This window comes from Rhineura floridana, chromosome 3 (assembly GCF_030035675.1).
Source record: "Rhineura floridana isolate rRhiFlo1 chromosome 3, rRhiFlo1.hap2, whole genome shotgun sequence".
NCBI classification, from domain to species: Eukaryota; Metazoa; Chordata; class Lepidosauria; order Squamata; family Rhineuridae; genus Rhineura; species Rhineura floridana.
Window position 1 is genome coordinate 102,541,151 of NC_084482.1, and position 27,063 is coordinate 102,568,213.

General features: G+C 40.3%; 1 protein-coding gene across 6 annotated transcripts in view; it reads right to left on the reverse strand.

The window, feature by feature from the left end:
* Positions 1-13,857: 13,857 nt before the first annotated feature.
* PPP2CA (protein phosphatase 2 catalytic subunit alpha) overlaps positions 13,858-27,063 on the reverse strand; it is a 145,621-nt gene continuing 132,415 nt past the window's right edge. For all 6 annotated transcript variants that reach the window (XM_061617112.1, XM_061617106.1, XM_061617108.1 and 3 more), the window contains 6 exons: positions 19,952-20,161; positions 19,191-19,364; positions 18,927-19,016; positions 17,490-17,651; positions 15,773-15,891; positions 13,858-14,596 (listed from right to left, as the gene is read on the reverse strand). In XM_061617112.1, the coding sequence (XP_061473096.1) occupies positions 14,524-14,596; positions 15,773-15,891; positions 17,490-17,651; positions 18,927-19,016; positions 19,191-19,364; positions 19,952-20,161 (828 nt within the window). In that variant the 3' untranslated portion in view covers positions 13,858-14,523. The remainder of the gene's footprint in view (positions 14,597-15,772; positions 15,892-17,489; positions 17,652-18,926; positions 19,017-19,190; positions 19,365-19,951; positions 20,162-27,063) is intronic.

Here is a 27,063-nt window from a genome sequence, read left to right on the forward strand (position 1 = left end):
GGAATCAACGCGAATGCCCTTGAAGCTGCCCCCGCCTCCTTCCCGCACAGAACGCGGGCTGTCATCGCAGTGCCTGAGCTAAAGGAGGCGGGGAAGAGAGAGAGAGACACACACACAGAGACGCCGGCCGTTTTTTCCTTAAGGCCTGCCAGTCTCGTCTGCTAGCTAACAAAGAGAAAGGAGACCGCAAACAAGAACTTGTCTATAGAAGGGTGTGGAGACGGTTAGCCTATGTCGCTTACTACTTCGGGGTCCTTCAGGCAGAATCTGAGACTGCTTTAGTAGGAGTAATCTAATGGCAACGGCTGTTCGCAATGGCGGTGGCGACAAGAGTGTACGTAATAAACAGAGGGACGGCTTGCATATGCATAGCAGTATTGCGGCAGCGTATGCTCTCCTCTCGTTTCCCCGTCATAGCTGCCCGAGTGCTGGTTCAAGATCATGTAAATCAGCTCTTCTGACTCCTTCCTCAAATATTTTCCACTTCCTCATTCGTATCCCCTGCTTGCAGTTCTCGAACTGCCAGACATCTTGTCCTGGATTCTCCCGCCGCAAAACCAATCAACCACCCTCATTTTTAAAAGTTTAGACAATATATCATACCTACATGCGCTCATTGTCCCGAGAACATGTGAGGTAAGACTTACGCAGCATAACGATCAAGCCAAAGACATGGTTACGAATGCTCGGTATAGGTATTCAAACAGAAGTGTATTATCCGTACTCACGGCAGCGTGTTTTTCTTGGAAGTCAAATCCCACTAAATTCAATAGGATTTACTCCCAAGAAAGCATAGGATACACCAACGACATATTAAAGTGTAAGAGTAATCCAATTTCCTTTACAGCTGGCCTGAATCAGTATGGAGTACCAGTTACAAAAACTCTACTTGAACCATTATGTTTAGGATCGCATGCCTTTACTATTATTTGGTAATCTCAATACCTAGAACCCCAAAACGCACCAGAGGGCCAAACTCTTGTGTTAGCTTATTCACACATTTAAAAATATATTTAAACTCCCCACTTTAATTTTAAAGAAAGCATATGTGACGGCCTGATCCAGAACATATTCCAGATTGGGCTTCTGCCAGTTTCTTGCAAAAAATCTCAATTGCTATTTGGTCCCTAAATGCTATTTACTGCAAACAGCATCTATGGGGAAAGAGCAGCCAGGGAAAAGCCAGTTTTCAGCAGAAAACATGTATGATCTTGATCAAGATCACAATCTGAATCCTGCCCCCACAGCTACTGTCCTCCCCAAAATAAGTGGCCAACGTTAACACACTTTTAAAAGGAACATAAAATGCCAAACTAGACATGGTATTTTGCATAAATGCAACAATACATTATTTTAGTTATGTACACAGTAGCTGGTCAGCAGCCTTGAATAGAAAAGTTCAACTCTTTTTCTCTCTGTCTGCCAAACTCATCAAAAATTGTTTCTCTGAAGCGATGTACAGCACTGGTGTATAGGGAGCCTTCCCTTGAAATGCCAATAGCAGCTTTGGAGAGAACGTTTTTGTCAGGGACTGGCGGCAGGGAGAGAAAGTGGAACTGTTCCTTCCCACTCCTCTCTGTTCCAGAGCTGCATAGACTTTTCCATAGCTGTTATTTACATAACTGAAATGGTGCATGTAATTGCACTCACAAAATTAACATTGTTTGGTCACTAACAATCAGAATGGGAAGAGCTGTAAGATCACCAATGAGGTGATCTTGGAGGCCGGGCCTGGCAACCAAGAGGTCTTCTGTATCTTTAAAAGTTGTGCAGGGAGAAGGTAGAATTCCACCTTGTAGTTTTTCTCATTACAGGGTTGCAAGAACACCTGCACTTGGCTGACTTTCTCTTCTCCTAAAGATACAGGATCAGTCTCAGGCCATGAACCTGGCAACCCTAGCCCGGGAGAGACGACTCAGAGCCAAATGGGGAGATTTGAGGGGGGCCCAATTAGTGTAGTGACAGGTAGAGGGAGATATGGCGTTGTGAGGAGGACTTGCCAGGTAAGGGGAACACAGCCCAGGCAGTTAATGGCTGTGCCCGTCCTCCCCGCACCTGCAGGTTTGTTGGTTGCCCTATCAGCCAGCTCTCAGGCCTCCGGATACTGCTGCTAAATGCCACATTGGTGCATAATAAGATCTCCCTCATTCACGATTTAATTGTGGATGAGGCAGCCGATCTGGCATGTATAACCGAGACCTGGGTGGGTGAGCAGGGGCGCAGTCAGTCTCTCCCAGCTATGTCCACCAGGGTACCTGGTCCAGCATCAGGATAGACCTGAGGGTCGGGGAGGGAGGGTTGATGTGGTCTATAGGAGCTCCATCTTCCTCTGCAAGCACCCTGGCCGTGTGACTACTGGTCTGGAGTGTTTGCACCTTATGTTGGGTCATCAGGACAGACTGGGGATTCTGTTGGTGTACTGCCCACCCCGCTGCCCAACAGACTCCCTAGCTGAGCTGACGGAGATGGTCTCGGGTGTACTGTTGAGATCCCCCAGACTGTTGGTTTTGAGGGATGTCAACATCCATGCCGAGGCCACCTTATCCAGGGCGGCTCAGGATTTCATGGTCTCCATGACAACCATGGAATTGTCCCAATATGCCGTTGGCCCAACACATGTAGCAGGGCATACTCTAGGTTTGGTTTTTGCATCTGGACAAGGAGTTGGTGATCTGAATGTGGGGGGCCTTACATCAGTCCCTCTGTCATGGACAGATCACTGCTTGCTGAAGTTTACACTTGCAGCGGCTCTTCCCCTCTGCAAGGGTGGGGGACCTATTAAGTTGGTCTGCCCCCAGAGACTAATGGATCCGGATAGTTTCCAAAGGGTTCTGGGGAGTTTTCCAGCTGATAGGGCTGGCGCTCCTGTCGAAAACCTGGTTGAACTGTGGAATACAGAAATGACTCAGGCGGTTGACATGATTGCTCCTGAGCGCCCTCTCCTGTCCTGTGTAGAGCTCGTACGGCTCCATGGTATACCCCAGAGCTGAGAGCGATGAAACAATATCAGAGGCGGCTTGAGCGCAGATGGAGGCGAACTCCTAGTGGATGCAATTATACACTGGTAAGTGCCTATGGTAAGCTGTATTTAGGGGCAGTGAGGGCAGCAAAAAACAATATTTTGCTGCCACTATCAAATCATCAATTTGCCGCCCAGCGGAGCTCTTCAGAATTGTCCGGGGGCTATTACACGCTGGCCCCAGGGACATGGTAGAACCATCTGTGGCCCGCTTTAATGAATTTGCTAGGCACTTCCAGGATAAAATCTTCAGCATCTGCCAGGACTTAGACTCCAGTGGTATAGCAGGTGAATCAAACAAGGTATCCAGAGCACAGCCTTATCCCGATTTCTTGGATGAGTTTCAGTTGGTGCAGCTTGAGGATGTTGACAAGGTGCTTGGACAGGTTCGTGCAACCACTTCTGTGCTGGATCCTTGTCCTTCTTGGCTAATGAAAGCTAGTAGGGATGAAACAGCCAGCTGGGCCAGGGAAGTGATTAATGCCTCTCTGCGAGAGGGGGTGGTCCCTGGCTGCCTGAAAGAAGCAGTAGTGAGACCACTCCTGAAGAGGCCTTCCCTGGACCCAGAAAATCTTAATAATTATAGGCCGCTAGCAAATGTTCCATTCCTGGGCAAGGCCCTGGAACGAGTGGTTGCAGGCCAGCTCCAGACACTCTTGGATGAGACCGATTATCTGGATCCATTTTATTCAGGGTTCAGGCCTGGTTTTGGCATGGAAACAGCCTTGGTTGCCCTGTATGATGACCTTTGTTGGGAGAGAGACAGGGGAAGTGTGACTGTGTTGATTCTCCTTGATCTCTCAGCGGCTTTCGATACCATCAACCATGGTATCCTTCTGGGGAGACTAGTTGAGTTGGGAGTGGGAGGGACTGCATTGCGGTGGTTCCTCTCCTACTTGGCAGGTCACCTCCAGAAGGTGGTGCTTGGGGAACATTTCTCAGCACCCTGGACTCTCCAGTATGGGGTTCCGCAGGGGTCAGTTCTGTCCCCCATGCTGTTCAACATCTACATGAAACCATTGGGTGCGGTCATCCAGAGCTTTGGAGTGCGTTGCCATCAGTATGCTGATGACACGCAGCTCTGTTTCTCATTTTCATCTTCTTCAGGTGAGGCTGTCAGTGTGCTGAACCGGTGCCTGGCTGCGACAATGGACTGGATGAGGGCTAATAAACCGAGGCTCAATCCAGACAAGACTGAGATGCTGCTAGTGGGTGGTTCTTCTGACCAGATGGTGGATGTCCAACCTGTCCTGGATGGGGTTGCACTCCCCCTGAAGGAGCAGGTTCGTAGCTTGGGGTTCTCCTAGAACCATCTCTGTCACTTGAGGCTCAGGTAGCCTCGGTGGCACGGAGTGCATTCTACCAACTGCGGTTGGTGGCCCAACTATGTCCCTATCAGGACAGGGATAACCTGGCTTCAGTTGTCCATGCTCTGGTAACCTCCAAATTAGATTACTACAATACACTCTACATGGGGCTCCCTTTGAAGACGGTTCGGAAACCGCAGCTTGTGCAAAATGCAGCAGCCAGATTGGTAACAGGGACTAGACGGTCCGAACATATAAAACCGATTCTGGCCCGCTTGCATTGGCTGCCTGTATGTTTCCGAGCTCAATTCATGGTGCTGGTTTTGACCTATAAAGCCTTACATGGCTTGGGACCACAATACCTGATGGAACGCCTCTCCTGATACGAACCCACCCATACACTACGTTCAAGATCAAAGGCCCTCCTCCAGCCTACTCCAAGGGAAGCTTGGAGGGTGGCAACAAGGGAGAGGGCCTTTTCAGTGGTGGCCCCCAAATTATGGAATGATTTTTCTAATGAGGCGCGCCTGGCGCTAACACTTATCTTTTCAGTGCCAGGTCAAGACTTTCCTCTTCTCCCAGGGATTTTAGCATGTTTTAAGTTGTTTTTATATTGTGAATTTTAAAATTGTGTTTTAAATTGTTTTTAAAATGTGTTTTAAATTGTATATTTGTTTTAATGTTTTTGATTGCTGTAAACCGCCCAGAGAGCTTTGGCTATGGGGTGGTATACAAGTGCAATAAATAAATAAATAAATGGGCCCTTAAAATTAATAAACCTTGATTATATAAATTATTAGTTCAAAATGAAAGTAAGTAGCAGTCAAACTCTGACCACTGGGCACAAGATTTAATAATTACTGGCTGGCAAGGTATAAGCACAATCCTATCCACGTCTATTCAGAAGTAAGCCCAACAAAGTTCATTGGGGCTGTTACCCTCAGGTAAATGGGCATAGAATAGCAGCCATAATTTCCATAGTCCTTACCCTATATCTGAAATGTCATCTTCTCAGCAGACTTCCGGGAAGGGTGACTTCGCTTGTGCCTGCTTTTTGAGACGAGCTCTCGTCTCAGAAGAAGCTTTTTCAGTTTTAAAATCAGTCAGAACGTTCTCCCGGGCAGGGAGAAATGTAGAGATTAACCACAAAAGCCTGTTTTTGTTGGGGGAACTGGATTTCATTAATTTATGAGAGAAGGTTCAGCCAGCAATGCCGGACAGACTTCCAAACAAGCTCTAACTGATTAATGCGACACGTTTATCTTTTCTTCAAAGAAAAACGGACTTTAACAGGCAAGCATCCTTCTTTCTATTTTTTTTTCACTTGGTTTAAATTGTTGCAGCAAAAAGAGATTTGTCAATGAATCAGCTGTGAAGGGTTTCTGGGTGAGTTATAACTCTTCTCTTTTATTCACGAAATTAAGGAGGAAAGAAATTGAAAAAGCTTATCTTTGTTTTTATTGCAAAAAGCTGTCCTGGAAGTGCATTCTAAAGATACAAACGGAAGAGGGATTTCTATTCCGAGGAGAAAAAAAATAAATAAATTTGATTTATGAACTTTGGAATATTATATGTCTGGGACTATTTTTTTTTTTGGTCTATTTCATTTTGACGAATCTGCTTGTTCACGACGCCACTAACTGTTTTGATGCTGGGAACTAAATTTGTTTTGTATTCCTCAACATATAAGAGATAAGGCAGGCTGTTCTGTCTATACTGTGATGTCATCAAGCCTGGAATATTAACCCAATTGTTGCTGAAATAAGAAGTGGGGGTTTTTTTGTTTTTTTTTTGTGGTTTTAAGAATGGCAATCAAGAAAGTGGCTGAGATTCTGGAAGTAATTATGTTTCAGAAAATAATGGATAAGATTGAGATAACGAAACAAACCCTGAGACAGTGTAGAAAGGAGATGAAAATTGAATTGGGCAAAACGACGCAGGAGCTTAAAGAAATAGGGGATCTTGTGAGAGAGGAGATTGATGAGATCAGAGATGAGAACAGAAAAATTAAAGGGAAGATGCAAGCCCTGGAGATTGGAACAAATGTGGAATTGGAAAAAGATCTGGAGTTTATGGATATTAGAAACAAAGTTTACTGTCTGGAATTCAACATTGTCTCTGAAGAAATTAATGAAGGTATTAGAGATAAAGTTATCAATGTCTTGGATAATTTTCTGGACTGGAATGATGTGATGGAGCTTGACATAGAAAAAATCTATGGAATTAACTACAAATATGTGACAATGGAAAAACTCTCAAGAGATGAGCCAGTGCATTTTGTAAAAAAGAACAGAGATATGACTTTACAACAATATTTCAGCAACATATTCAGAGTTGATGACAAGGAGATATTTGTGATGGGGGAGGTTCCCATCAGACTCTTGTTGTATGACTATGGGTACGACAGCAAGATTATTATGGGATACTGATAATGGAAGAATGGATACTGAAATTACTGGACTTAACAGGACTACTGAAGATGGAAGATGGAATTAACATTGATAATGGAAGAATGGCTATTGAAATTATTGGACCTAACAGATTTGATGAGATGGATTAATCGACATGCTTATTTGGAGAAAAATTGATAGATATATTTCTCAAAGAATTGAAACCTCTCTTTGACTTTTTGTGGAAAGAATAATGTTTATGAGATTTGATGATTAATTAAGATAACTACTGGAGGAAAGTGATTTTATAATATAATTTAAGAGACAGGATTGCTATATATTGTAGACCTATAACTGATCTGCGACAAATCGGAAGTCAACATTTTATTTTACTGTTTAATTATTTTTGTTTTGTTTTCTGTCTTTGAATGTTTTTTGATTTTGTTTTGTTTGTTTTATGAAAATTTGAATAAAAATTATTGTAAAAAAAAATGAAATGTCATCTTCAAATGGAATCGGCAACAAAATGATCCAGTATGGAGTGCTCCTGTTCAGGCTTCTTGCCAATCAGCCAGGTCCTCTTTCAGAATATTACATTCTATCCCCCTCCCCTCCTACCATGACCACCACAAGTCAGTCGGTATTCCATGGCCACAGAGCACACCGCCTTCAGTGGGCTGATCCGGGTTGTTGTGTTTTGCTTTTTATACTTCTGTAAATCTTCAGGTTCCAAGGCTGCCAGTACCTCTTCTCATGTGGCGATACAATTTGGTCTATGTAAGGATCCACACTTGAAGAATGAATTTGCCGTTTGTATATAAGATAATCGTGGCATGTGTACAGATTGTACATTGTAACATGAACATTTTTTGCTTTCGTTTGACCTTCTTCTCTGTTCTTGTGACCAACGGTACAATCCATAACATCGTTCTCCTTAAAGCATGGCTGTTTTTATGTACACACGAAAAATGAAAACTAGGGAACTGTCATAAAGCATACTTGAAAACTTGATAGTTTCCTTTGCATTCAAACCTTATGCAGCATAAGCAAAAATTCCCTGTAAAACATCTCCAGGCCTTTAGCTGAAGCAAGTAATTTACAATAGTGAAGGATGTCAGAAGGAACTGACTAAGATGCAAGGCAGGTGAATTTCTCATGGAAATTCCACTGCTCGGTATTGAGAAAATGGAGTACACTCCTTATTAATAACTCACCTCAGAGCTTTGTAGTAAGATATCAAATTAGTCACTATTTTCTTGGATGCTAAAGAAGTCACAACAACTGTTATGCTGTTATAGCAATCCAAATATGCTGAGATTTATTAGGATTTTTAATGCCTGGTTTTCAGTAACCTTTTGTAGAAGTCCAGTTGATGTCAATGGGATTTACTTCCAAGTATACTTAGGCTGCAATCCTATTCCCACTTACCTTGGAGTAAGCCCCATTGAACTTGAGAGAACTTCAGAATAGGGGCTAAAAGTTGCACCTATTTTATCACTAGTCCATTTCTTTAATTGTCTTAATGCCAGAAAAATATTACTTCGGGTGGTATTCCATGCTAGCTTTACTCAGAGTAGACCCATTGAAATTAACATAACTTACATTCATTAATTTGAATGGGTGAACTCTGAGTAGGGCTTAGAAGACTACAACTCTCTCTTCTTTGTGTGCACCTTTATTACACACAAGAGCAAATGAAGGCCCTGTCCTTTGTGTGCACCTTTAATATACACAAGAGCAACTCAAGGCCCAGTTAGGTTTAGCTATTATAGAATTATCATGCAGGCTTTGATATGTTTGCAGGTATGTACATGCATATAAAGGTCCTTAACAAGTGTTGAAAATTCTCCCATTGAAGTAATCTCTGAGTCCACAACTATGGCATAATGACATAGTGATTATGTGTATTAATAAATTGGTGCTTTACATGAACACAGACCAACATGGAGAATTAAATGGCAAGCAGCTAGATTTGTAACTCCTGAAGAAAGCTCAGCCCCATCTCACCCACACCACCATTTGATTTTGTACAATGTTTACCAGTTTTACATGTCATCCAAGTTATTCTAGGATCCCAGGCTCATGGTACACAAGAGGACCCAACAGGAAGAATTACTAAATGAACTACTGTTATTGCAGAGTATGTTGCTATTTAATACCCAGCCAAAGGTTTTATACTAAACTTATATAGCTATAATATTTCACAGCTGATTTTTTTGCAATTTGTTGGTTAACCATGCAGTGACAGTCGTTTTAATGTTTATAAATATCTACCTTCTCTCCTGCAAGAATACAGCTGTCCCATTTTTTAATCACGAGAATCCGTGATCTGCATTTCTAATCTGGAAACTCAGATATGACAAATACAAACAAAACAACACAGCAACAAGCAGAGGATGTCTGCACTGGGCTTGTTTTTGAGATTCACATACCCTAATCACCACACATTGGGCCTACAGCTAAGGGTCTGCCCAATCAGAGTTTTCAGAACACATGATTACAAGGCCACTGGGAGCAGTTTTAGTATGCATTACTAAATTCACAATCACAGCATAAAAATATGTGGCTGCTATACTTCAGATCTATCACTGAAGTGCTGATGGCATAATGACAATCTCTCTGATGTACCCACAGGGAATGCAATTTTAAAATCTGTGGTGTTATAGTGTTGATATATTTATTAAGAGTGTGGCCAATCCGGCACAAAAGCAAAGACAGCCCAGTGAATTTAATTTGCTGAAGTGCTCTTTGTGTTGGATTGTGACCAGTTTTAAACACTGAGCCTATATTGTCTCCAAGAGTAAAATGTATGGCATTTAGAACAGTTAAAAATGTTCACCTCCACATAAATGTCTAGTATGTGTTAGACTAGCCCTCCTTCTGGAAGGGCAGGATAGAAGTATAATAACAAATCTTTGCTCAGCCATAAAGTTCACTAGGCCTTGGATCAAGCACTCTCTTCAGCTTAAGCCCAGTGTTGTTGTAATAATGATAAAATGGGCAGTAACCCAATCTGCTTAGAGAAAGCACAGGATAACAATGTAATAATAATTTATCATTTATAGTTGAAAGGTTGCAGCAATGAACCAAACCAGCTTGCATGATTTTTTTTTTTAGTCCATTTGCTTTTCATTGAAAAGTAAGTTTTCAACCCTCGATTGTCAAGAAAAATCTAGGCGACTGAATGCAGTGCCTCACCTCCAGGTGACTGCTAAAGCAGTATGAAATGTTGTCTGAAAGTCTAGTGGTGCTCAAATTTAGAATCCATCCAAATCCCACACATTTCCAGGGAAGGGCACCACCATCCATCTCCATTAATAACCTTGAGAGTTGCTTACTTAAGCCATGCCACTTCCTATGTAACAGTGATACAAAGCTGTGGATAACCCAACAGAAAATCCTTCAATCCTTAATATACTTGCTATTTTTCCTGTCATACCCTGCCTCATCTTGACTATACACTCATATACCATGTATCCACCCCATCAAGAATAGAATATGACAGTCTTTATCCATTTCTGAGAATACTTGTGGGGAGGCCTTCTGGCCCTGGAGAGCTCTCTTCCACTTTATATCTAAGCAGCCCAATAAATACATGGCACAAACAGGTAAGTTAAACATACATTTGACTTGAATTGCTCATCTCTATACTATGATCTCAATGCAGTAAGAGTCTGGATTGGAATATGTGGGCTTGTGTGTGCCTGATGGAGCTTGAACATACAAAGCTGCCTTTTACAGTTGCACATTATTCCATCTAGCTCAGTATGGCTCACTTTAATAAACAACAGCTCTTTGGTCTCTTGGACAAACAACTTTCTAATCCTGCTGCATAAGACTGTTTAACTGGAGACACCAGGAATTGACACTAGGCCTTCCAACATGCAAAAACATGTGCCCTGCCACTGCGATATGGCATCATTCTACCATATTGGAAGATTCTCTCTCAGGTTCCTGAGAACTATAGGAAACACTCTGACTAATAGTGTATTTCTCTACAGCTAGACTTAGGTAGGTTACTCCTCAGTGAGAGAGAAGTTGCCAACCTGTTGCTAAATGCAAAGAAGCCTCCACAAGAGCTGCTCTTAGGTGAGCAACCCAATTTGATTATGGTCCTATTCAACTAGACAAAATTATGAATCTAGCTAGGTTTGCTTTATCCAAAACTTTTAGCAAAAAAGCCAGCCACTCTTGTGATGCAAAAGTATCACAACTAATACTTAAAAGAGCATGCTTGGTTATTCAGAATATTATAAACTCAAAAAAGTATACCTTTGTGGAACTATTTCAATATAGCCCTTACACATGCCATCGCTTATATGAACATTATAGAGTAGGGTCCTTGGCCTTTATGTCTAAAAGCACTCTTGAACATTTACTAAATAGAAGACAGTATGTACTGATCCCACTCAGGAGCTAAATGCTTGATGTATTTCAACTAACGGCACTTCTACATAATACTTGTTTTAAGATGCTCATCATTTGTAGTTCAACCTGCTTCCTTTCAAACACACAAAAAATCAACTTTTTCTCCTTTATATGCAAGCAGAAACACCTAGACATGGACAAAATAACTGGCCTTGCTCAATGTAAAAACACCTGAAGCCCACTAGACAAAGAGCCAAAGAAACTGCAAATTGCATGCACATGAAGCACTTGCAGTGTAGCTTCTCAAATGCATTTCTAACAGGCATACCTGAGAAAACTATTGTATTAGCCAAAACCATGCATTAAAAGCTGTTAAGTGTCTCCAATCCTTCCCTGAACATCCCCTAACCTCACTATCATTAAAATCCCCCAAAGGAAAACGTGACATCTGAAATTAGACATTTTTAAAAAAGCAAGAAATCCCCCAAATCTCCCATATCAAATCTATACCTCGAACAAACCATTTTATAGTTTGTTATCTATCTCCAAGGTCCATTTGCTTCTTTCAGCTGCTGTGGAATAAAATGATCAATGTACGATCCAACCACATTCCTGCCCTCCGCATGAACAGAAAATCACTTCCATTCTCACTCTGGATAGTATTTCTTTGGTGACCACTTGTGGTTCATGAGGTGCTGCTCAAGAGATCCTCCAAAGCTGGAGGTTTTTCAGGGGTACAGTTGCCAGAAAGAAAAAGCCTAAACCACCAGCCCCCAACCTTCAATACTTTTGATTGCAGCTTTTAAAAAAAAAAAAATTCAGCAGTGTAATTCATACTTTAAAATGCATTGACCAGGATCCAAAAAAACCCACACAATTTTTTCCTAATCTTGAATAACAGCTCTGTCGTATGGTCAACCGCTTGGTTTGAGGGGACTATCAATTGATGATAGGTTTGCTATACTACCAAAAACATACCCAGCGACAGTGACAAGCACATAAATTCTTTCCTCTGAAGAAATAAAGTCTTGTGGCATGTTGATGACAAATTTAAGAGTGCATACTATTGTTAGGAATAGAAGGAAACATCTATCCAACTATTTTAAATTGAGGTTTAGCTTTAGCTTCCCAAAAACTGACAACTAAGTAGTTTCAGTAAATCCTGAAGCAGCTTCCTGCATCAATATTACTAGGACCTTAGAGTGAAGGCTGGGTAATAAATCCAACAACAACAGCATCAGCTGCCCAATATACACAATTTTTACCCATAACGTTAGTCTTATACTCTTCTCATCAGTAGCCCACAACTTAGTACTTGCTTCTGAGTAAACCTGCATAGCATTGTTCTATAAGACTAGTAAAGTCTCACTGTGTTTGACATTGACATGTCCAGTGCATCCCAGACATTTTTGTAAGCTTTGTTATTGTGTTACCATTTTATTGAACTGATGAGTGGAAACATTGGGGTTACAAAGGAGAAAGGAAAGCATTATTAAACAACATTTGATTTTTACATTTGAGGGATCCCAAGGACATAAAAAAGAGGTATGGAAAGGGAGAAACCAGTTAGAAGTGCTGCAAACACAATATTGGAATTGCTGCATTCCCCATCATGTTATACTGGAACAGGAGTGGGGACCTTTGGCCCTCCAGATGTTGCTGAACCATCAGCACCAGCAATCATGGTCAGTAGCCAGAGACGATGGAAACTGTAGTTCAGCAACATTTGGAAGTCAAAGATTCCCCATACCTGTAGTAGAAGATAGCCTCAAGAAATGTCGCCATCACTCTCGGCTAATGTGCAATACTAACAACTGAGCAAGTATTAAACTTCCATCATAGTAAAGAATGGGAACATTTTTCTTAGAAAAAAATGTACTATATGGAACTCTACTATAAAAAGACCCCAAGTGCTGTGACTAGATCAAGATCAGCAAATAAATTTAATATACTGGCATATTGCAGTATTTAGTTCTTAGTCAGTATTATGAACTTGTTCCTCACCTCCACCTCAACAAAAGGAGGATTACAATAGTGCATGAAATGTATTTACATAAGGACAAGCAACTGAGGGCTATGTAGAATGACACCCCTGGCCTTCATTCCACAACTAGCCACAAGTTAGTTATAACATAGCGTTTATAAGATGTAAGTTTCATTTTTCCCTTCTTCCTCTTACTGGCAGCATAGTTGTAGGCATAGTCAAGGCTATTGCTTTTGCTTACAGCAGTAAAATGTAGATTACAACACAATGGATACTGAGTATTTAAGACTTCAGGGTGATATCCAATGTTAGTCATAGAGCAGACCCACTGAAATCAATGAGCATGTATCTATTGATTTCAATGGACCTACTCCAAGTACGACTTAGTTGGATATAATCCATAGTCTGTTGAAAACGAGGCTTAAATGCATTTAGTAAATTCCAGATGTCTCTCCCAGAGGGAAGGGCTACAATGCAATGTTAGACAGTACTTCTGTGAAAAGGACTATTTTATAAACTTAATAAATAAACAAAAAATAGATGAACAGCAGGCTCAAAGCCATATGGTATCAAGATATAGGATTTCTTTCACATGTATTTGTTTTGTGAGAAAAACTAAGGGGACATGATCTGGAAGACAACTTCAAATGCACTGCAACTGACCTCATTCAGCATAATCTGGATTCTGCATAGGTTCACAGAGACATAAAAACTACTTTTTATTAAACACAACATGGTATGGACCTGTAATATATTTAAAACATGAGATATATTTAAAAATCAACCATCTTTCATAATTAGTTCACAAGTTTATTATGAAAAAATGCTGCAACACTTCTGCAGCAACATCTTACAGAAAAAAACCTGTTTTGTTCAAAATAACTCACTGTGATGGACAAGTACACGGAACATTATATAGAGGGAAGTGAGAGGGAAGAATGTGGGGGAAACCGAGTGCAGACAAAACAATCATACAATTAAATTAAAGTTTTCCCTGAAAAAAGTTTCGGAACACAAATAAGAAAAATCAGTCTTGCTACTTATTTAAAATGTTCATTAAGCTTCAATGATAGTTTGCTATCCTTATCTACAGTCATGCTGGAAAGCTATAGCTAAATGGAAAGTTAATTGTTTTCACAAGGTGTTAAATGTCTACATCTTAATATTTGCAGTCTCTCAGAGAAAGCAAAAGTAACTACAAGTAGAGCTATGCCAGAAACTGCTTTCTTGACCAACAGTGTTGCTTCAGCATGCAATGAACTGATTCATTCTAAAGTGGTCACAGTCGCTGACAGACAAGAAGCTTTGTATTTCAATATGGCACATCTTTTGGTCCATGTGAAAACAGGTTTCAATGTTAAATGTTTTCTGACACTTTGGAGTTACTGTTGCTCTTCCCATATCCTTTAGGTCAACATATGGTTCATGGCAATACTGTACAAGTGTAAAATCTCATTACAGGAAGTAGTCTGGGGTACGACGAGTAACATGTGGTTCACCTCTGCGTGGTGCTGGATCAAACTGCAAACTGCAAAAGAGTACATTTTTAATCAAGATATCTCTGGTTTGCAACAATGGACAATATCCAACTAAATCATACTCAGAGTAGATCCACTGAGATCAGTGTGCTTGAATCCACAGATTTCTGCTGGTCTGCTCTAATTAAAACTAATGCTAGTTATCACCCATAGCTTTAAAATATTCTGCATCATCCCCATTCTCCTGGAGATCAAGATTATGACTATTTTTTCTTCACTTTTAGAACTTCTGTTCTAGATGTGTAAGTCATCAGCCATTGCTAGAATACATGTGATATCTGTCAGTGTTAACTTGTACTTGTGTTCCACGAAGCTCTTGCTTTTAAATCAGTACAAATGAATGGAGGATCAGTGTAAAACTGACATAGCACTTAAAACATATTCTTTAACTTCATGAAGACTGCAATTTCCAAAACTAAACCTTGGTACAAAGACTGCAGAAAGATGACATTATAAAGGAAGAGCCTGCCATTTGTCTACGAGTTCCTTTTCAAGTAAAAATATATATAGTCCACCCTACTGTCTGATGGGCTGAGGAAAAGCGACAGTGACAAGGACATAAATTCTTTCCTCCGAAGAAAGAAAGTCTTGTGGCATGTTGATGACAAATTTAAGGGTGCATACTATTGTTAGGAACAGAAGGAAACATCTATCCAACTATTTTAAACTGAGGTTTAGCTTTAGCTTCCCAAAACCCGACAACTAAATAGTTTCAGTAAATCTTGAAGTAGCTTCCTGCATCAATATTGCTAGGACCTTAGGGTGAAGGCTGGGTAATCCAACAACAGCATCAGCTGCCCAATATACACAATTTGTTACCCATAAGGTTAGTTTTATACTCTTCTCATCAGTAGCCCACAACTTAGTACTTGCTTCTGAGTAAACCTGCATAGCATTGTTCCGTAAGACTAGTAAAGTCTCACTGTTTACTCCTAGATAAAATATGCACAGGATTGTAGCCTTAGTTTTTCAAGTGACAAAATCCATTTAAGTGCATTTTCAGTTTCAAAGGTAAGCAAGTTAAAAGAAATCCACCCCTTCTGAAATATCTGGTAAGACGAGATGTGTCAGTTTTACTCAACTCCTAAAAGCAGGATAAGGCAATTTATGAAGAGCATTGTAACTAGAGTTGTTGGTTCTCAAAGGAAAAATCTTTAAATACTTACAATGAGTATTTTAGAGTATCATCAAGTTCCATGATTGCAGCTTGGTTACCACACCGGTAACAATAATTTGGAGCACTGAAAATTGTTACTACATTTCGATCATGGCACCAATTGTATCCCTGAAAAAATAAACCACACACACACACATCAGTCTAACACAAGTCTCTCCCACAGGGAAGGTAGCATACAATATAGTGGACAGAACATCAGAGTGGAAAAGAGCAATTAATTATTCAAGTATTACTTTAGGCATTCATATAACGAGTGACAACATATGGAACTTCATATACTAAATCATAATTATTATTTATTTATTTATTTATTTAAATTGTATCCCGCCCTTTAAAACATCATAAAAACAGATCTTAAAATACATTAAAACAAAACAGCATTAAAAACAATTTAAAAACAAAACTTTAAAAAAGGGTTAAGCACATTATTAAAAAACATATTAAGCAATTCTAACACAGATGCAGACTGGGATAGGTCTCAATCTAAAAGGCTTGTTGAAAGAGGAAAGTCTTCAAAAGGCGCCGAAAAGTTAGCAGAGATGGTGCCTGCCTAATATTCAAAGGGAGGGAATTCCACAGGATAGGTGCTGCCACACTAAAGGTCCATTTCCTATATTGTGCAGAATGAACCTCCTGATAAAATGGTATCTGCAGGAGGCCCTCACCTGCAGAGCGCAGTGATCAACTGGGTATATAAGGGATAAGACGGTCTCTCAGGTATCCTGATCCGAAGCTGTATAGGGCTTTGTGCACCAAAACTAGAACCTTGAACTTGGCCCGGTAGCAAATGGGCAGCCAGTGCAATTCTTTCAGCAGCGGGGTGACATGTTGGCAATACCCTGCCCCAGTGAGCTGTCTCGCCGCCGCATTTTGCATCAGCTGCAGCTTCCAGACCAACCTCAAGGGCAGCGCCACATAGAGTGCATTACAGTAATCCAGCCTGGAGGTTACCAGTGCATGGACAACAGTGGCCAGGCTATCCCAGTCCAGAAATGGCCGCAGCTGTCTCACCAGCCAAAGCTGGTAAAAGGCACTCCTAGCCACTCCTAATTGGTTCATCTAGCCCAGTGTTACCTACTTTGAGAGGCAGCTGCTCTCCAGAACCTCAAGCAGAAGTCTCCCTAAGTATTCTATACAAGTGCCTGTTAACTGGGGTAACAGGAATTAAATCTGGGATCTTCTACATGCAGTGCATGAACTTTACCAATGTGCAATGGCTTCTTCCTAATACGTTGATCACTGTCAACCTTAACTGCCCATTTGGAGTTAGAAAGTCCTTTCTTACAGGGTTGAGGATGAAGAATATATAACCAGTTTACTCAATAGAAGCCTAATATGTAGGCTGCTATAGATATTTTACCCCCACTCCGGCAAAAGATTTAGTATATTCTACTTTATATTAAATTCTAATGTTACAATTTAAATAGTTCTGTAGTAATTCACAATGGAATGAAATAATAGAGGCCTAGCTGATAGGAGTCATTTACAGCTGTCAGAATCAAAAGCCATTCTCACCAGCAATAACTGTACCTTCAAGCCTATTGTGCAAACTCATTTTTTTAAAAAGGGCAATGCACAATATGCTTTGCCACTGCAGATTTAACATGGCTGTATCAGAGGTGTCTGGTGATGCTTGGAGATTTTTGTCTCAGGAAAGGAAACAGAAATAGTCAGTGATTTAGGACAACCCCTCAACATACACTTACCTCCATTACCAACTGATGAGCTCTTGAGACCAATGTAAGGCCATTAGCATGGTTGAAAGTTTCTGAAATATCCTGTCCAAAAGTATAACCAGCTCCACGGGGAGAAATGCCCCAACCACCACGATCATCTGGGTCCGACCACAGCAAATCACACATTGGACCCTAGGAAACATTTCAGCATCACTACATTGAATGCCCTCCCCTGGTCCAAGACCATCTTCCCCTCCCACAAACATTCTCACCAGCCACCTGGAGGAACATGTCTGTACCCAATTATCACCTAAAGGAAAATTTATCACTGTCAAAGTAGGTAGGATACATGACTGGGAAAAGAGGGTACAGTAGAGGCTGGCAATTTCTCGATACCAGAAACATACTGCATGGTAAAAGGTAGATGTTGAAAATCTGAGGTGTGATTGCCCATACTGGCTGCTGGGGCATGGAGCCTGTGTCATTCTCCCCAAGGCCAATGAGGATTGAGCACAATGAGGATTGAGCACAACTAGATCTGTCCATTCCTCTATTAAAATAGTATGCAAACAAGCTTATGAGAGCTCTCAGCAAAGTGGCAAATTATATACACTCTAGAGTTAGCACAGCAGAATTCAGAATCCGTTTTGTTCTGCTCTTGCTATAGAAGCTCCCCCATCTCCAGCATCAAGACACTAGGGCAGGGGTAGCCAATGTAGCAGCATCCAGATGTTTGACTACAATTCCCATCATCCCCAACTATTGGCCACACTGGCTGGGGCTGATAGGTGTTGGGAGTTCAGCAATATCAGAACACCAGCACATTGGCTCTCATGCACTAGATCAACATATGTACTTGTTAGGGATCAGAAGACAAACGAAGTATCCTAGGTCCAAAGATAGTATACAATGCTTATTTTAGCAGTATTAGTAGCTTCCAATATTGACATAAGCAAAAATGCTTCATCAACATTTTTGAACTTTCCCCTTAACATGTTAACAACCTATACCAGAACAGACCAATCAAGATTAATGTTGGACTAGTGCCTCCAGGTCATTGCTAACTGAAACAACACACTCAACAAAAACGGGATTATACTATGCGTATGTTTCAAGACCACATGAATTTAGAATTGGCAATACAGAAGACAGTCCTAGTTTTGGAAAGTTATGTGGACACCTAGTTTGCCTACTCTTAAGGGAAGAAATAAGCTACTAGGTGATGTGTTATATTTAATTAGCCAAAGAATTTCCACCTGCTTTTGACTAAAATAAAAAAATGCTGTCTGTAGTTTTGTTGTTTAGATAAGGAACTGGACAAGCAATGCTTGGAGTGAAGAGGTAATGTGAAAAAAATTAAGAGGCTTATTTTAACAACAGACTCATTTATAATGCAGGAAGGGAACTGGGCATTAGTATAGTTACACACACTAACACAACACAGAAATTGTGCACAAATGATATTACCTCATGTGGAACTTCCTGCAAACGATCAAGTGCTCTGATATGATCCAGTGTATCTATAGATGGTGAAAGGCCTCCATGCAGGCAGAAAATCTGAAAGATTTATTCATTTGTTAGAACTTGAATTAGATCCAAGCTGGCTGTACATGTTTATTCGAAGTTACAGGTAGTTTCTATAGGAAGAAAATCTGAAGAAAAGATAACAGATCATCCACTCTGCTTTGGTTCTCTGCTACTATTGGCAACATGTCAGTGTTTTCGACATACCTGTCCATCCACCAAGGCAGTTAAAGGAAGGTAGTCAAAAAGGTCTGTGAAGTATTTCCAGACATTTGCATTTCCATATTTCCTTAAACACTCATCATAGAAGCCATATACTTGTGTGATCTGTCTGCTTTCATGATTCCCTCGAAGGATAGTGATGCGTTCACGATAACGGACCTATAAAACAAGATTTCCATAAGCAGACGTGGCATCTTATGAAGAGAGATACCAAACAAAAATATCTTAATATAGTTTAATATATTTATGTCACTAATATATTAATTGAACTAGTCCATCTCTACTTCTATTAATATTTGCATTCCTGCAACACCAGTATAACCATACCCACAAAATTAAAGGGTTTTTTTAAGGTCACCTACTCATGTGAGAAAAACTAGACTAAGCAGTATACTCCTTCAGGACCTCTCAAACATGTTTAGTTCTGTTGTATAGATGTAGCATACTTTTGCAGGATAAATTCCAAAGTTAAACTTGGAAACAGATTCTTCTTTAGACCTGGAATTACTTGAGGAAGCTGGAAGTTCTAACAAATCTTTAAAGCACGTCATTTTTGGACTATACAATTTTGTTGCCGCCAGCAGCGTTTTTGTATTAGTGTAGGACCTCCAACACCAATGAATCAGAGCCATTATGATGTTCACTAGTACCCTAAGTCTTACAGTAATTCAGATACTTGAATACCATATTCAATACTAAATATGTTATATACTTCAATACCAAAACTCATTTAAAAGTATTACTACCTTGAGAGCTACCAGAAGTGTTACTGTTTCAACAGAGTAATATCCCCTGTCAACATAGTCCCCCATAAACAAGTAATTTGTGTCTGGTGATTTTCCTCCAATTCTGAAAAGTTCCATGAGATCATGAAATTGTCCATGGACATCTCCACAAACTGTGACTGGACATCGTACTTCTTGGACATTTGATTCTTTTGTCAAGATTTCTTTAGCCTGCAACAAAACAAAGAATTAGCTTTATATGAGGTAGCTCTGTTTCCTTTGAATTATTGTTCATTCCATTTAAAGCATTCCATCTGCTTGCCCTTTCTTCTTCAATTACAAAATTATATGCCAGGTAATTCATTTGAAATACTAAACATAATAGTTGGAAGCAAGTTCCACTGAATTAAAGTGACTGGACATTAGGTACGAAATGATTAGATCTGGGTCTGCCAACATTGTGCCCATGGGTGAAATTGTACCCACAGCACAGACCGGCACCTGAATAAAAAGCAGAGTGACTGAGTAGGAGGAGAAGAGGAGTGATCTGAGAGACTGAGGAAAGCAAAATGGAGTAGTCAGGAGGGACAAAGTGGGGTGCCACAGGTATCAGGCAAGAGAGAGAATTGAGTGCCAGAAAGAAGTATGCACAGACAAGTTGGACCTAGCAACAGATCCTCTTGAAACTGCGTAATTTTTCCACTGGTCCCACACCAAATCACAGATAGCATCTGTCTCCATCGGCTAAACCATTTTAAAATAATCACAGCACAAAAGAGACCCAAAGCACAGACCCTTGTGAGTCTGCATCATTTTTATAAGGGATCCCGTCAAAACCCTAATGCCTCTGTATGATACCTGAGTGCACGTGATTTGTTTTGATGTCATACTACATAAGTATCATAAAGATCCACAACTAGAATCAATGTTTTTGTGGCAAGCACTGGATCTGTGATTTTTGCTGTATAGCCTATGACTATAAGCTTTCATTTGATAGCTTAGATTTTCTTCATGTGCTAAAATATAATGCACCGAGTCTCTCTCAGACAAATCCACAAATAAAACTCTTATTCGTGGGGAAAAAATGCGTTTGTAGCTGGTTGTGTGGCTGTTTCTATCTAGTGTTTAAATCAGCACAATGGAATCCCTGCTCTCGCACACTACTGCAGCTATATATGTAGAGTTGATGTGATACGTGGCTGGAACACTGACCATAGGCTAAAAAAGCCAAGTCCAAATGCCTACTCAGCCACTGGGTGACACTGGCACAGCAACTGTTGCTCAACCTAAAGTCCTCTACATAGAAAGGGGAACTTTGGAGTAAGAAGAAATAGTTAGGCTGCTATAATAATCACAACAACTTTAACAATTTACTATTTACTCACCCTGACAATTTACTAGCTAGTTGCATAATGAATGAATATATATATATTCATGCAAACACAGAATGCAAACACAATTTGCGTTGGTCTTTCACAGTCCAATCCACTTGCTGTGTAGCTTGGAAGAATTTGGTAACATGTGCCTCTGAGCATATGGTGAGTGGTGACAACACCTGCCATCTCCAAAGATAGAGAATTATATTTGTGTATGTTTGTTGGTGTTCTTCTTACTTTGCTTCTTTCCTGTGTTACTAATGTTTCTACAGAGAATCTAAACTAGAAAATTTTACTTCCCTCATTATTCATCCAGAAATGTGTCAAATTTATTTTATTAATTTCAAAGCCTTTTTATTGGTCAATGTCATATGATGGTGAAGACAACCTTTTGTGTTTCAAATTGGAGGTTATGTTCTATTTCTATTTTGGGTGCATTAACACTTGAATCTGAAACTGCAGTTTGATGGAAAATCAGACTGATTACAATATGTTGCTACTTCAGAAATGACCCTTAGCTGTGAGAAAAAGAGGACGCATGTTTTCAGCCTGCTATGTTTAAACCACTTCATTTAAGGCAAGGTGGGCACGATCAATTAAAAACATAGAGCACACCTAGAATTTTGCTAGAATATATTTCACTTCCCACTGTTTTATCTTGTGCAAATTGGGACACTCCTGAGGTCCACTAGAGACTATTCTGCAGAAGTCAGTGCCATTATTCCACAATTATGTTTGGAGTTTTTGTAGTGCAAATTTTGCTCTATTTCACATATTCACAGAAATAGAAACAAAAGAAAATGATTTCCTACAAGAAACTTCACCAAAATTGCAAAGGAAATCAGACATATTTAAAGTGACCATCTGAACTATATCAACTGTCTTAATAATGTTGCTTCCTCCCTGCTAAAGATCAGCACAGCACATTTCTTCTTTCTATTCTTTGGGCTGATTGCAGGTGTTGCCACCACTCACCATATGCTCAGAGGCACATGTTACCAAATTCTTGCAAGCTACACAGCAAGTGGATTGGACTGTGAAAGACCAAACCAAATTGTGTTTGCATTCTGACAAATCTGTAGGGCAGTCCAATATGTCAGAGAGGAAGTCAGGTCTCCTGCTCCCCTGATGCATTCATATATAATAATAATAAAAAATAAAATTTTATTTGTTAGTCGCCCATCTGTCTGAGTCAACGGACACTTTGGGCGACGTACAGCAGTTCACTATAGCTACGCAATTTCCCTGCTTTTTAAAGTTTGAAATATCTGTGGGCTATAGGTACGTTATTAAATCGCAAGTTTTTTTGCCTATTAGTGAATTTCCCTTCTTTTTAATCTGGGAGGTAAGAAATGGGATCCTGTGCAAGTTTGCTGAGAATGGATTGATCATTTGCATGCTTATTGAGTTCAGTGGCATTTACTCCCATGCAATCATGCTTAGGATAGGTAAAACTGACCATGGGGGAGGGGGAGGGACCGTAGTGGAGAGGGCAAAGGAAGGGGGAGGGGAGGGCAGGTTTGATCATTTGCAGGTTTATAGAGTTCAGTGGTATTTACTTCGTGCAATCATGCTTAAGATAGGTAAAACTGACCATGGGGAGGAGGAAGGGGAGGAGGGGATTGGAAGGGGTTGGGGATGGGGAGGGAGGGGCAAAGGAAGGGGGAGGGAAGAGGCAAAAGGGAGGGAATAGGAGGAAGGAGAAGGGAGGGTTGATTATTTGCATACTTTTTGAGTTCAATGGGATTTATTTCTGTGCAATCGTGTTTGAAAATGGAAATGGACTGCCTTCAAGTCAATCCTGACTTAGGTTGACCCTATCAATAGGGTTTTCATGGTAAATGGTATTCAGAGGCGATTTACCATTGCCTTCCTCTGAGGCTGAGAGGTAGTGACTGGCCCAAGGCCTCCCAGTGAGCTTCATGGCTGTGTGGGGATTCAAACCCTGGTCTCCCAGGTCATAGTCCAACAATGACCTGGGGGAGGGGCAGGGAGGGGAGGAGATCGGGTGGGTACTAGGCAGAAGGGAAGCCCCTTCCCTTTATTTATTTATTTATTAGATTTATATCCCGCCCTTCCTCCAAAAAGTAGCCCAGGGCGGCAAACAGAAACTATAAAAACACTTTAAAACATCATAAAAAGACCTTAAAATACATTAAAACAAAATAACTTAAAAACATTTTTTAAAAAGCTTTAAAAACATCTTTTTTTTAAAAAAGGGGGGGTTAAAACCCTTATTAAAGAAAACATATTAAAAGCAATTCTAACACATATGCAGCCTGAGGTCTCAACTTAAAAGGCTTGTTAAAAGAGGAAAAGTCTTCAAAAGGCGCCAAAAAGATAGCAGAAATGAAAACATTGTAAACTGTATCATTGCTTTTCAGCGTTTCCCCCACCTTTTTATTCTACAGCAGGCACATGTAGCCTCCCACCCGAATTTAAACCAAAGCTGTCCCTGGCCACATCCACACCAGGCCTTTATTTCACTTTGGACAGTCATGGCTTCTCTTAAAGAATCCTGGGAAGTGTAGTTAATGAAGGGTGCTGAGAGTTGCTAGGAGACGCCTTGTTCCCCTCACAGACCCTCAATCAGAGTGGCTGACTGTTAAATCAGTCTGGCCACTGGAGCTCTCTCAGTGGAACAGGCATCTCCTCTCAGCACCCTTCACAAACTACACTTCCCAGGATTCTCTGAGGGAAGCCATGACTGTCTCAAGTGAAATCAACATCTGGTGTGGGTGTGGCCCCTTAATTAGCCAAGCCCAGCAGCTGTGAGGCTTTTAGAACACTGACAGTTGGTTCTTACTGAGCATGCCCTGCGTTATCATTGGCTTCAAGCCAAAATTTCTTAAATTAAAAATCAGCCAGGCATTTTTTTAACTTTTAAACTGCAGAAGATGAAGGTCAGAGTATGAGGCAAGGTAAGTATTAGGATTACAAGTACTCTGTGAATATGGCTGATTTTTAATGAATTTCAACAGATTATGAGAACTCTCAGAGAAAAAAGTCCAAAAGGGCTCTGAGGGTTTTTTCTCTCTTTTTAGACTTTGAACTCTCGATTCTCTCTGACTGTTTTGTGTATCGCCATGAAAATTGACAGGGTTGTTAAGCAAGCATTTCTGAGTTCAGTACTATATGTTTTGTAAGGTTTTGTTTTGAAATGAGCTTATGGGAAGCATCAGAATGGCATGGGAGGATATTTTCAATTTAACATTGCGGAATGTGAAAAATCCACGCTGGCTATAGTATACAGCCACTCTTGTGGTACATATACATACACATATATACACAAACACACTTTTGAATACTTTTTAACTGTTATTTAGTGATAACATACCAGAAATATTTTTCCAGATACTAGTCTCTACAAAGTCATGCCTGCATTCCAAATATTATACACAAGATTGTCAAATTAGCACTCTGACAAATTAAGGTTTAAGTCACATTTTTCTTAGAGCTATTTCAGATCTGCACAATGAAAATAAGCAGTTCTAGCAAAACTTTAAAACCATGAAATCATTTTTAAAATGCATTTTTTTTCTTTTAATAAACAAATAGTTCAAGAAGGGGACTCCATTAACAATGGTTCATCCAACTTAGTTTCTATAGTGTACCCAGGGAATGTAGGCCATGTAAACTTGGAACCAGGTCTCATGCGTAAAGCATTTTTTTCCCAGGGCAGCCATCTCCATTGAAATGAATAGAGGAAGCTGTTCCAGATGGGGGAGCTCCAAGCATGCACTGTACCCAGAACAGGAAGCTTGTTTCCTGGGTATGGCAAAGCAGCAATCTGGTGGGAACCCTAAGTTTTCATTTAAGAAAAAGCTAGTTTTGAGGCCTCAAATTGCAGAAAAGCCTCAATCCAGCCACAACATTCAAAGGTTTCAACATTCTCAATTATCCCCACAATTAAGTCATACTTTTGCAGAAACGAGGACCCTAAAAACAGGATACCGTAAGCCTTATAGTAGAATGTGATTAAACACCTTACTGCAATCCAAAACTGAAGTTACTTGTTGGCAACCTAATGATCTCTCTCGCTATGAACCTACCCGTTCACTTCGTTCAGAATTTAAGGCCCTCCTCCGGGTACCAGCTCATCGGGAAGCCCGGAGGGTGGTTACTAGATCTAGGGCCTTTTCTGTGGTGGCCCCTGAGTTGTGGAACAGCCTCCCCGAAGAGGTACGCCTGGCACCTACACTTCTATCTTTCCGGCGCCAGGTAAAGATCTTTTTATGCTCCCAGGCATTTTAATCTTTTAATTTTCTTAATCTTTCTACTTTTAACATGTATCCTTCTTAATTTGTGTTGTATTTCATTTTTGTTGTGCTTTCTGTTGTTTGTTTGTACATGTTTTTTTTTTTTTACTATGATATATTGTATTTTATCTTGTTTGTTCACCGCCCTAAGAGCTATTCTGCTAAGGGCGGTATATAAATTGAAATAATAAATAAATAAATAAAATCTTCTGTACTTGTTCTTTTACACTTTAGCACATAAAGCACACTAGTGCTTTTATCTAATTTACTTAATTTATATTATCTGGTTTTCTAATGCTTTTTCCTGGACTGCTCAATTCTATGTGTATGATTATTTCAGACAGCACCAGCCCTCATAAGACCAAGACGGTAGCATCTCCATGGGAGAAAAAATGATCTAGCTAGCACACGGATGAGGTATTACCGGGGGGGGGACCAGATAAGGCAATCTCTTAATTTCTGTAGATACCGAACATCCCAGTTACGCAATTGCTTCTTTCAAAGGTATTTATCCCATCTATCCCAGAAGATTGAGGCAACTTAGCACACTCAAAATCATGCTTCAGAGAGAAAACAATTTCAAATACTTCAAAAATGAACGGAAGAGAGAAGCAGGCTCACTATGAAGCAAAACATTAAATTTGCTTGAGACCAGTCTTCCTTCTTTCACTTCCATAAACACTAAAATAATTTGCCAGAAGATCTTTCCCATGTAGACAAAAGTTCTATGATTTTTGCAACACAGTTTAGCACTAGCAACCACAAAGACCTCAGGTTGAGTAACAACATTACTTGTGCAGTGGCAAGGCTGAGAATCGAACAGACAAGAGTCAATTAAGTCAGGCACCAGAAGTGTGAAGCTTAAAAAAAATATGAAATTGTTCCCCACTCCTTCCTTCCCTCCTACAACTTGTTATACCTTGGCTTATAGCTGCCATGCTGAGCTAAAGAGACCAGGGAGCAGCAAAGCGTGTGTGAACTCTTCTTTGGAAGCCAGCATGTCCACACAGTCCTGGTAAGCCATACTTTGGCTTACCATGTCATGCAAACCACATCATGGTTGTCAATCATTTGAAAGATACGTTCCCCACTGCCTTTCTTTTTCAATTAGTTTTTTTCTCAATGCATCCTTGATTTCTCATTCATTGGTCCACTTGCCCTGCACTTTAGAAATGGTAGAGAATGTGCACTCTCTTGAATTCCTAGCAAACTCAAGAGACTTTAGCACTTCCCATGCAAAGGTAGAGTATTAAATTATTTTCAATAACTAAAAGTCCCATGTACTAACGATGGTTGTTTCCAGAAAAAAATGTTTCTTCCGCACCATCCTAATTAGTTCACACCAAGATTATAAAACTTCTGTCATTTTTGTAATGCCTGAACAAGGCTTAGATATCTTGACAATTTAATATTTATAGATATATAAGACCAATGAATTATTTAGCAGCACCCCAAGCTCTAGCACTGCTGAAGCTAAGGAGGGAAGACCTGGTCTATG